At 33.8% G+C, this 12,487-nt stretch overlaps 1 protein-coding gene across 3 annotated transcripts in view; it reads left to right on the forward strand.

The window, feature by feature from the left end:
• The window catches only part of CHIC1 (cysteine rich hydrophobic domain 1), a 46,813-nt gene that overhangs the window by 13,474 nt on the left and 20,852 nt on the right, over positions 1–12,487 (forward strand). For all 3 annotated transcript variants that reach the window (XM_042242424.2, XM_004022195.5, XM_042242425.2), the window contains exons 2-3: positions 670–724; positions 6,339–6,494. In XM_042242424.2, the coding sequence (XP_042098358.1) occupies positions 670–724; positions 6,339–6,494 (211 nt within the window). The remainder of the gene's footprint in view (positions 1–669; positions 725–6,338; positions 6,495–12,487) is intronic.

Consider the following 12,487-nt stretch of genomic DNA (forward strand, 5'->3'; position numbering starts at 1 on the left):
ATCATCTAACCTGCAGGGAGTGACTTTTGTTGTACCTACTGAAATCAACAAGGAGGTGAAGGAAGGCTTATAAAAATCATCTTGACATAGTATAGATTTCAGTGAGTGTACTTGAAGAAAGTCAGAGCTTTTGAGGCTGGGATCTGTTTTCTTAAAATTGTTTGCGTGTACATAAAAGCCATTCATAAAGATCAACCTTTGAGTATCTGAGTAGTCACTGATCATAAGTTATCAAGCTGTATAGTTCCAAAAGCTACATTAATTTTTATTAGGAAAATGTTTATATATCCACAAAAGTAGAAAAAAATAGTATAATCCACTCCCGCATACGGCCCATCAGTTCCAACAGTTATCAACTAAAATGGGTTTTAACAGAAATATTTCAATCAAAAATTATAATATTTCCAGCTCTATATCAGTGTTTCTGTATTATTTTTTAATCTCATATCATGGCTCTTGTTGGAATCCTACTTTAACATTGGCTCCTTAAGTTCCTTTTACTTTTAATTTTGATTAATAGTCCAACACTTATTTTCTATAAATATCAAATTATTTTTAGGACATGCTTTTAGGTCACAAAATCAAAGGAAAAATGCATGGCTTTGTAACTTTTTTAAGGAAAAGAGTTAAATACGCTGGGTAGAATGTATTTTGTTCTTTGTTTTTAAGGTTTGGCTTGAGCAACAAGTTTGATACTGAATTTCCCTCAGTTCTAACAGGGAAGGTAAGTGAGAGTTTGCATTGAACTTTTCAATTCTAAAAGCATTGGTTTATGGCTGATTTAGTGTTATGACAGATGCTTTGATGCACTGTAATGAAGTCTAATAGTAAGAGGCCAGGATAATTTTAGGCTGTATCATTAGTGACTGAAAACTGTCTCCATGACTACTAGCCTGTGACCAGTTATTTTGTTCATTGTCCAATAATGCCAGCTATCATTTACTTATCTATTCAGTTTTTTCAGTTTTGCCTTTTTTTCTCAGCACTGGTAGCTATAATTGTTTTAATTTAGATCAGTAATTTCCAATGATTTTAGAGTTAACAAAATTATTGTTCAACTTTATATCACTCTGTGAATTTTAAAGTATCCTGTGATGTGATTTGTTATACCAGTACATAAAAACCATCAAAATTTTCTGCTTTTTAGACAGTTTGAGTTTCTATAATTAAACTCACTGCAATAAATTGTTACTACCTTTTTGTTTCCTGGTTCCTCTACACTCAGTAGTATCTTTTAGCACTGAGGTTCAATCTTCAGAGACCTTCTAGGATTCAAAAGTATTTGGAAAATCCTCTTAAAACAGTAATGCTAACTTCTAAGGCCAAAGGAAAAGGCTCTGATAAGACAAAAGAGAATATATAAAACACCTAGTGTATTGTCAGGTACTTATCAGTTTCACAGTGTAAGTTTGTGATTGTTATTGACAATTCTTCATCAGTATATCCTAGTTTCACCCTGATTGTTTTTCCAGTTTTCTCTACTCAACATCTTTCCATTTTAATTGCTTTTGCTACTTTAACCTTGTTCTTCTGAGTAATTTTTTGTTCTCAGTCCCACCAATAATTTGTTCTCTCTCCTGATGTATAATGTCAAATCATTCCATACAGTAATAAACAAGTAGTGATAGTCCCTGGCTAAGTGAACATTAGAAAATATGTGGCCATTTATCTTTTTAGGTTACAAAGAGCCCTTTGGTTTGAGATTTTGGCCTCATTTTCTAGTATGTTATACCTTCCTGTCTTGATCGTATAGAATAATTCACCAATTTAAGCAGCAGTTCAGATTTAGATTTGTTTTAGATAAATTTTTTTCCAAGGAAAAATAGCTATGGAAAAAAAATCTCTTGAATAATAATTTGTTTGTAGAAAGACGGCAAATTCAATATTAAAATTAAAGACAAATAATGTGAGTTAAGATATCTCCAATGGAAAACTTGTTCTTTATTTTTCCCTTGTTGCTGTCAAATGTGTTGTCTGGGCAGTTGCATCCAGTTTTAATATTGGTTTAATTAGAAAGAGTTTGAATTACAGTTCTAAGTAATTCTAAAAACTGAATAATCGAAAAAGTCAGAGAATAGAGTTTCCAGGTATAAGACTTATCCATCTTTCCATCTTTGAAATTGGCCAGTTTTATGTGCTCAAGGGATCTTCAGAATATTTCTTCAGCTTTCCAAGTCTTCTAAAAACTGAAATTCCACCAGCACAAAGAATAGTACAGTTCTTCAAACTAGGGAAGTAGGAATATTGGACTTTCCTGGTGGTTCATCAATAAAGAATCTGCCTGCAATGTGGGCCTGGGTCTGAAAGATCCCCTGGAGGAGGGCATGGCAACCCACTCTACTACTCTTGCCTAGCAAATCCCATGGACAGAGGAGCCTGGCAAGCTGAAGTCCATAGGGTCGCACAGAGTCAGACACAACTGAAGCAACTAAGCAGCAGCACCAGGAATATTAAGCTGGATATGAACTGTTCTTAAAGACATCCATTCTTTTCAGCTGACCATTTTTGTAACACATAATGATTGGATATTTATTCTAGTGTACATTATTTAAATGCACAAAATTTCTCATATGTTTGAATGAGGATAAATGATACAGTGATCCTAGTTTAGTGTTTGATGATGGAAAACACTGAAGGAATTCTGAAAGTCTGATTTTGAAAAATCATATGGTGGCTTTGTTTTCTCTTTAGTTTCTCTTTCATGAGATTATTTTTCTCCAGTAGGCACTATTTCACATGTAAATGTTATTTTGGATTATCAAAATGCATCTCTGATAACTATGAAGAAGAAGCAGAAAAAAAATTTTTACATGTTTCAGAAAAAAGCTAAAGAAAAAAAGTTTGAATTCCAGACTGAGCAGCAGTGTAAATATATTTCACAATGAATAAATGCAGTAGCAAAAATAGAAAATTAAATCTGCATTTTATAAAACCAGTATTCTAGCATGAATGGAATTCTTAAGTAGCTTTTATGCCTAAACTAAGCAAAATTGCAGGGTGAATTCCAAAAATCTCAAAAGCCATTTTGTTAAGCTCTATGGCTTAGTATTAATTTTGTGCTTCTTATGTGTTAGTGCTTTTAATATAAATTAAAAAGATAATCTTTTACATTAAATTAAGCAAAGATTGTTTCTATCTTTCACTAAAGATAAGTCCAGTCAGGATGTATGAAACAGGTGTATACATACAAATTTTGGTGACCAGAAAATGAAAGAACCACAGAATTTCCGAAAAGAAATAAAAGCTTCCAGCCCTCAGCTTGAAACCGTTAAATGGTGTTACAAGGAAATTAGCGTGCAGTGTTGGGAATTGTAAACCATAAAATCCACCTTTACTATTGTGATCCAGTGTGACAAGTGATTGATGGGGTTGTGTTCCCCATGACTGAAGGAGACAAATCAGTCCTGCTGGGTTTTGCTTAGATTATCTTCTGTTTGCAAAGTGTCTTGCATCCTGTTATAAAATATTATGACCCTTTCCCCCACTTTCATGATGTGACTTTCTTTTTTCTAAGAAAGTCAAGAGGAATTAAATGTTTCTTTACAACCTGCCATTCAGCTACAAAGTAAAAGGCTTCCATCTAACCTTCATTACTAGTGATACTCAAATTATATGAAAGTAAATGAGTAAAATGTTATTAACTCTGATTCCACACAGTTAACTAAACATTTCTTTCACATTGTTTAAATTTGGGAGTTAACCAGTTCTCATTTCCTATGCCTTTATTTCTGTTTTATGACTTTTACTGTTATTCAAATACAGATTTTTTTTTTTCAAAGACAATTCTGGCTTCCTTTTAAAGTCAAAATGCAGATTTTAGTTTATTGTTTGAAATTCTAGTAAAAGTTTTATTTTCAGTATGTTTCTGTTATGACTTCCAAAAATTTGAATTGTCATTTTTAGAAACTTAAATGTTTTAGTTTTTAGTTTGTCCATAGTGATAGAGTACAAGCTATGAATATTATGTATTACATGTGGAAAATATTGGTGGGAAGAAGGAAAATTGCCACATTTTAGAAATGGTTTTATTAATTCATTTCCAGAAGCATGTAATGAAAGATAAATCTTATAACAAATTTTACATACCTTGGCATGCAATTTATTTCATTCACAGTGTTTTAAACAAAAATCAAGTTTTACTTTTTGGATTCTTGTCTGGCTTTAGCCTCATTCTTTACTTTTTTTTGTCTGTGCTTACACACTTTTAAATAAAAGTTACAAAAATTATACTTTTTATATATAAAAATTTTACTTTTTAAACAAAATTTAAATTCTAATTCCAGGTACTTAAATTTGTAAATGGACAGATTTAATATGAGTATATCAAAATTTGCCATATTTTTAAAATGTATTAGTGTTTCTAGATATACAATTTAAAGAAAATTGATAATGTTATATTACAGATTAGAGCTAAATATATAAATACATTTTCCTTATCTTAACTTCTATTTGGTTGCTCACTGGTTCACTAGGAAAAAAGAAGCTGAATGTCACTGTTTAAGAGGTAAATGAAGATAGCAACTTAGTACCTAGATTTTAAAAAAGAACATTTTTTTCTCTAAAGAATTGAAAACCATTAAATTTGCATTCAAAATGTAGCAGATTATCCTTTTATGTAGAATAGAATGTGTAGAAAACCTGTGGAGTTTAACACTGTTGAGTTACCTGACCCAAACCTTCAGTTGATACTCCATGCAAACCAAATCTAATCAGAGATATGATTCAATGACTTCCTTTCTCAAAGCATTCTACGCAGGAGGTTCTTTCTAAGGTATAATTTCCATTCCCCATGAGGTATATAATAGAAAAATTATTTTTCTCATTTTATAGATGGGAGACTAAAGCTCACAAAAATTAAATGAACTTACCTAGAATTTTTTATAACTAATAAAAAACTAGAATCTAGATCTTGATTTATTGTCTTAATGTGGTTAGCCTGTTGCTGTTTTGTTTCCAGTTGTCAGCCATAGTTCCCTGGATTTATTTTCATATTTACTCCAGAAATTTATTTATTTGGAATTCTTTTTCCTCTGTGATTGTCTTTAGGTCATATTGGAGAATGAAATAAATTTACTTTCCTCTTGTAAATACGATTTTGAGCCTTACAATTTCATAACTAGTTAACATATTAGGAAAAAAGGAAAATTTATAGGTTAAGCAAGTAACATTATTAGGTAGCATGAATAATTCTAATAAAGCTAATATAATTACTTAATGTTTTAATCATGATGGTACTGAATTCTGTGGTCGTGTATCTTTCTAACATCCATTAATTAGTATGTATTATAATATTGATTCTAAGACATGTTTATTAAAAGACAAAAATGTAATAATTTAATAACTGTAGAACAGTTTTTACTTAGAAGAGTTGTGGAGCTCTATATTTTTGATGCCAAACATGCTAATGGGTTTTTTATTTTATAGCAACTTATTTTTCCTAACAATTTCGTAATTTTTGCCTGCATAGCCAGATGGTGGAATTTTTTCTTATAGATTTTACAGTGTAGGGAATCATTTTTGTGATCTAGAAATGTGATTTCATTGAAAGCAGAGTATTTTTAGTATACCTTTGAATTGTATAACCTTCAAGCAGAATTTTGGGTATAAATCTAATTATGCTTGTCATGATCGTGCGTTTGAACTGACTTTGTCATTGTTTACAGAGAACCATAAGCATCCACTTCCAGGAATGGAGGTAGTAATTAAAAATATTAAATTTGTATATTTAAGGATCTCTCAACTTCAAAAATTTACAGCAGTTATGAATCCATTTTATGCTAAAATGTTTTTTGAATGTGATCATTTCTCACTGTCTTTTGTTAATGTACCTTTTCCCTACAAACAATGGCAAGCGTTTAAGTTGTTATGTTGCAAATTTACCAGGGAGAAAAGATTTGAGAGTTGCCATCTAAATTTAATTCCATTTCCTGTAGTAGTATTGCGGTTTTATTGTTATATTATGCTTCTAGTCTTATTCAACCTTTAGTCAGAGTGACTGGAGACTATAAATAATATTGCCTTAATAATGAGAATAACTGGTAAGAAAACTGTGTGACGGTATCCTTTACTACGAATTTTACTGTTGTCATTTTATTATTGGTAATTTCAGAAGATTGTTTTCAAACATCAGAATAAGTTCTGTAAACATGAAATTATATTGTTTTGCTTTCTAATGTCATTCAAGAGCATGTAATACCTATTTATAGGGAAAGATAGGGAGGAAATAAATATGTGTAATTCCTTAAAGTGTGTGTAATAAGACAAACATTTTATTTAGGTTTAGAGATAAACGGTAGAAAGCTGCCCTCAAAGTGTTAAAGATTGTGCCCTTGTTGTAGGTGGCCCCAGAAGAATTTAAGACCAGCATTGGCCGTGTGAATGCATGTTTGAAAAAGGCTCTCCCAGTCAATGTGAAATGGTTGCTCTGTGGTTGTCTCTGCTGCTGTTGCACATTGGGTTGCAGCCTGTGGCCTGTTATTTGTCTCAACAAAAGAGTGAGTAACCATTTTATTGTGTAATAACAATGAGCTAACATTTATTGAACAGTTGTTGTGTGCCAAGTACTTTACAGGATTTAATTCTCCTAGCAATGCTGTCCTCATTCTAGACATAAAGAAACTCAGGGCCGGTGATATTAAGCCATTTGTCCAAACTTTATCAACATTTTATTACTTAATATGGGTTCCAGTCATTATTTTAAATAAGTACAAAGTAAGTGGAGTACTTAAGTAAATGTAACTTGGCTACTTATTCTTTTTACAAAACCTGAAGTTATGATTTAAAGTATTTCCAAGTCACAAGTGTATGGGAGAGTTTTTTCTTGATCTGAAGAAGTAAAAGTAATCTACAAAGTTGGTGGGGGAAATCTTGGTTAGTTTTGAACATGTTGAAACAACATTCTGGCATGACATTACTCATTGTATCATAGATTTAAGACTACTATCTTAATCTGATTTTCTTTAAAATTTAATTTTGATCTTCAGAATGATATTTTCCCCACTGGGAAGATATCTTTAAACTTTTTAATTCAAGTCAATGAGGAAAATTAATTCATTTGCCTCCAATTCTTTTCCCTGTACAACATTGATGATTCGCTTAAACTTCTAAATAATAAGTATATTCAAATTCACAGCACCTTGATGGGGTATAATTAATGGTACAGTTGTTTCATAAAAAACAGAAAGATTCCCACCAAGTACTCATATGTTCCTCTCCATCTTTCTCCTGCCCTTCTTAATGTCTGTTTCAAAAAATAAAATACTGCCACCCCATCATTTTTTGAATGGAAAATTGGACATTTTATTAATCCTTTTGGTCACTACCAGTAGGTCAGAGCTTTATTTTAAATAGAGCTTAGTTTATTGTTTGTCAGAGTATGAACAGTGTTCTCAAATGGCTTTCTATAAGTTAAATTAATTATGAGATTTTTTTCATCACACAGATATAGCCAATTTCAGTTACTTTAAGAACAGATTTTTTTAATTTTAATATTATCCAGGATCTTTTTTTCTGATGACCTGTTTACATAGTTGCCTGTTTATTAACACCTCCACCACAAGGCCTGAAATAGAAGCAGTTTATTCAGTCATGTGATTTTACTATGAGCACTACTGATTTGACATTAACACTGATGCTATGATTTCTCCCTACGTCTATTAAGTACAGATATGCAGACTATTGTCCTGTGGGCTAAATCCAGCCCACTCTATTCTTTAAACATTTAAATCAATTGCTAGCATTCAAAAATTAGAATATTAAAATAAAATTTGAAATAGCCAGTGTCTCTTGTAAAATCTAAAAATCTGGAAATATGGGACCCACATGCCTACATTTCAGCAGTTGGCCCTTGCTGAGTGGTGGCTGCTTCCTTTAAATAGGACATGTGGTCTCTGATTCACCACAGAACTACCCAGCATTTACATTATCTGCCTTGCTCTGTACACTTTATCATTAGGACCCTCAATGTTGTACATACTAACTTGTTAACACACTAGACAATGAAGTACCAAGCATATTCTAGTAACCTTGTACAAGACACTGTCCTTTCTGGAGCCTCAACTTCTTCACCTATAAAATCCAGATATTACTTACTTTAAGGTGGTTGTGAAGATGAAGAGATTTAAGGTACCTCGCTGCTTTTTTTGTCTACATGAAGAAATAAAAAATAAAATGCAGCAATTTAAGAGTGGCTCTAGCCTTTCTAATGAGGAATCTAGCTTCATGAAAGTCATGTCTGTGTTTATCCACAAAATAAAATGGAAATAATATGATTAATCTGCCCTGTGTCAAAGGTCATTGCTGTATAAATACATGATTATAAAATGTTTACAAGAAAGAACTATGTAAACAGTCTTCCTTGTAAACTTTTTTTTGCCCATATACATCATGGTTATTTTTCTAGCAAATTAGTTGAAAGAAAAGAAATACAAACCAGAATGCCCTGAGTCTCTCTTGGCTCTGATAGGATTCTATGGCTACATGATATATGAAATGAAGGTTTTCACTTAACCATTCTTATATTTACCTCAGTGATATTACATCAATTTTCAGACCTAAGCATACTACCATCCTTTAATTTGAAATTACTTTTAACATTTAACCTTTGTTTTTGCTATAATATTTACTAAATTGAGAGGGATGTTCAGAGGGAAGGGACTATTATCTCAGGCTTACAACATGAACCAATAATGTTGTTTTCCTTATGATTTCTAATTTAATTCCATTGTTATTAGAAAAGATACTTTGTATGATTTTAATCTTTTTAAATTTATTGAAGCTTATTTAGTGGTACAATATATAGCCTATCCTGGAGAATACTCCATGTACACTCAAGAAGAAAATTGTATTGTTGTGGGGTGGGAGGTTCTATATATGCCTGTATGACCTAGTTGTTGCACAGTGTTGTTCAAGTCCTGCCTTTCTGTATTGATCTTCTGCATAATTGTTCTATCCACTATTTTTTTTAGAAGGAAAACTATCAAATTTATTAACATTTGTAACAGATATCATGCTATCTAAACATGTGTTTAAATTTTCCAGTGATATTTATAGGACTCAAAATTTTATTTGATGTTCTATCCACTATTGAAAGTGGGGTATTGAAGTCCTAGCTATTATTGTAGAATTGTCTGTTTCTCCCTTCAGTTCTGTCAGTTTTTGCTTCATGTATTTTGCAGATCTGTTGATAGTTGTATATATGTTTATAATTGTCATTTCCTCTTGAAAGATTTTATTTTCATCACTATATATTGTTATGGAATTGTGTTCCCTCAAAAGTCATATGTTGCAGCCCTCCCCTTTAATCTGATGGTATTTAGAGGTGATTGGTACTTTGGCCCTTGGAAGGTAATTAGATTTAGATAAAGTCATGAACATGGTGTGCTCATTGTGTATTAATGCCCTTATAAGAAAAGATCAGAAAGCTGCTCTCTATCTCTCTACTGTATGAGGATACAGCAAAAAGGAAGTTGTCCATAAGCCAGGATGAGTGCTCCCATAAGAATTCAAGCAACCATGTTGATACTCTGATCTAAGACTTCCCATACTTTAGAGCTATTGTTTAAGCCACCTAGAATATGGTCTTTTGTCATAGTAGCCTGAGTGTATTAAGACAGATACTGAGCATCTTTTTCTCTTGTAACTTTTTTTTAGTTGAAATCTATTTTGTCCAAATCTATCTGCCCCAGACCTTTTTTTTTTTTTTTTTTTTTGGTTACTATTTACAGTGGAAAGTCTTTTTCTGTCCTCTCACTTTCAACCTACTTGTGTCTTGAATCTAAACTGAGTTTCCTGTAGACTCATGGATCATATTTTTATATCCATGCTGTATATCTCTCCCTTTTAATTAAGAGTTTAATCTATTTGCATTTAGAGTCATTAATGATAATATACTAGTTTGCCAGTTCAGTTCAGTTCTCACTCAGTCGTGTCCGACTGTTTGCGACCCCATGAATCGCAGCACGCCAGGCCTCCCTGTCCATCACCAACTCCCAGAGTTCACTCAGACTCACATCCATCGAGTCGGTGATGCCATCCAGCCCTCTCATCCTCTGTCGTCCCCTTCTCCTCCTGCCCCCAATTCCTCCCAGCATCAGAGTCTTTTCCAATGAGTCAACTCTTCGCATGAGGTGGCCAAAGTACTGGAGTTTCAGCTTCAACATCATTCCTTCCAAAGAACACCCAGGGCTAATCTCCTTCAGAATGGACTGGTTGGATCTCCTTGCAGTCCAAGGGACTCTCAAGAGTCTTCTCCAACACCACAGTTCAAAAGCATCAATTCTTCGATGCTCAGCCTTCTTCACAGTCCAACTCTCACATCCATACATGACTACTGGAAAAACCACAGCCTTGACTAGACAGACCTTTGTTGGCAAAGTAATGTCTCTGCTTTTGAATATGCTGTCTAGGTTGGTCATAACTTTTCTTCCAAGGAGCAAGGGTCTTTTAATTTCATGGCTGCAGTCACCATCTGCAGTGATTTTGGAGCCCCCCAAAATAAAATCTGACCCTATGTCCATTGTTTCCCCATCTATTTGCCATGAAGTGATGGGACCAGATGCCATGATCTTCGTTTTCTGAATGTTGAGCTTTAAGCCAACTTTTTCACTCTCCTCTTTCACTTTCATCAAGAGGCTGTTTAGTGAAGAGCTTTCTGCCATAAGGGTGGCGTCATCTGCATATCTGAGGTTATTGATATTTCTCCCGGCAATCTTGATTCCAGCTTGTGCTTCTTCCAGTCCAGTGTTTCTCATGATGTACTCTGCATAGAAGTTAAATAAGCAGGGTGACAATATACAGCCTTGACGTCCTCCTTTTCCTATTTGGAACCAGTCTGTTGTTCCAAGTCCAGTTCTAACTGTTGCTTCCTGACTTGCATATAGGTTTCTCAAGAGGCAGGTCAGGTGATCTGATATTCCCATCTCTTGAAGAATTTTCCACAGTTTATTGTGATCCACACAGTCAAAGGCTTTGGCATAGTTTGCCAGGGCTGCCTTAATAAAGTACCACAGACTAGGTGGTTTAGACAACAGAAATGCATTTTCTCACAGTTCCAGAGGCTGTAAGTCTGAAGTCAAGGTTTTTCGAAAGCTAATGCTTTTTTTTTTTCTTCCTGAATCTTCTCTCCTTGGCTTATAGATGGCTGTTTTTCTCCCTAGGTCTTCATGTGCCTTCACCTGGTTCCTTCTATACATATCCGAGTCCTAATCTCTTTTTATAAGGACACTAGTCATATTGTAGCAGCAGCGTATTGGATTAGGGCAAACCCTAATTTTGGGGTTTCCCTGGTGGCTCAGATCATAAAGAAAATGCCTGCAATGTGGGAGACCTGGGTTCGATCCCTGAGTTGGGAAGATTCCCTGGAGGAGGGCACGGCAACCCACTCCAGTATTCTTGCCTAGAGAATCCCCATGGACAGAGGAGCTTGGTGGGCTATAGTCCATGGGATTGCAAAGTCACGCACAACTGAGTGACTAAACACATAAACACTAATTATCTCATTTTAGCTTAATTACCACTTTAAAACCCACATTTCCAAATATAGTCACATTCCCAGGTACTAGTGATTGTAACACTTGAATATATGAATTGGGGGGGAACATAATTCAATCTGTAATAGATAAGGGAGGACTTCTGTCATTTTGTCATTTGTTTCCCATGTGTCATATCTTTTTTTTATACTCACTCCACTACTTCCTTATTTTATATTTAAATAATTTTTATAGTGTGCCACATGCCTTCTCATTTCCTTTTTTGTATATGTATTTAGCTATTTTCTTATTTGTTACCACTTTAAATTCAGTAATATACAGATTCTGCTTCTGTCCATGCACATACCTCCCCATATGTGTTATTATCACAAGCTGCATCTTATATATTATATATCCTTTAATATGTATTTATAATTATCATTTTATACATGTGTCTTTTAAATCATATAGTATGAAAATAGAAATTTCAAAATAAAAACAACAATGTTGGCTTTTATATTTATTTATTCAGTTTTACTGATGTTCTTTATTTCATCATATAGCTTGAGTTATTGTCCAGTGTTCTTTCATTTCAGTCTGAAGGACATTTTTTATCATTTCTTATGCTGCTGCTGCTACTAAGTTGCTTCAGTCATGTCTGACTCTGTGCAACCCGAGATGGCAGCCTACCAGGCTTCCCCGTCCCTGGGATTCTCCAGGCAAGAACACTCGAGTGGGTTGCCATTTCCTTCTCCAATCCACGAAAGTGAAAAGTGAAAGTGAAGTCGTTCAGTTGTGCCTGACTCTTAGCGACCCCATGGACTGCAGCCTACCAGGCTCCTCCATCCATAGGATTTTCCAGGCAAGAGTACTGGAGTGGGGTGCCATTGCCTTCTCTGATCATTTCTTAAAGGCAATTCTAATAGCAGTGAACTCCCTCGGTGCTTATCTGGGAGTATCATAATTTCTCCTTTTTTTGAAAGGATAGTTTTGTTAAGTATAGAATTCTTGAATGACAT

This window comes from Ovis aries, chromosome X, assembly GCF_016772045.2.
Source record: "Ovis aries strain OAR_USU_Benz2616 breed Rambouillet chromosome X, ARS-UI_Ramb_v3.0, whole genome shotgun sequence".
In the NCBI taxonomy this organism is placed as follows: domain Eukaryota; kingdom Metazoa; phylum Chordata; class Mammalia; order Artiodactyla; family Bovidae; genus Ovis; species Ovis aries.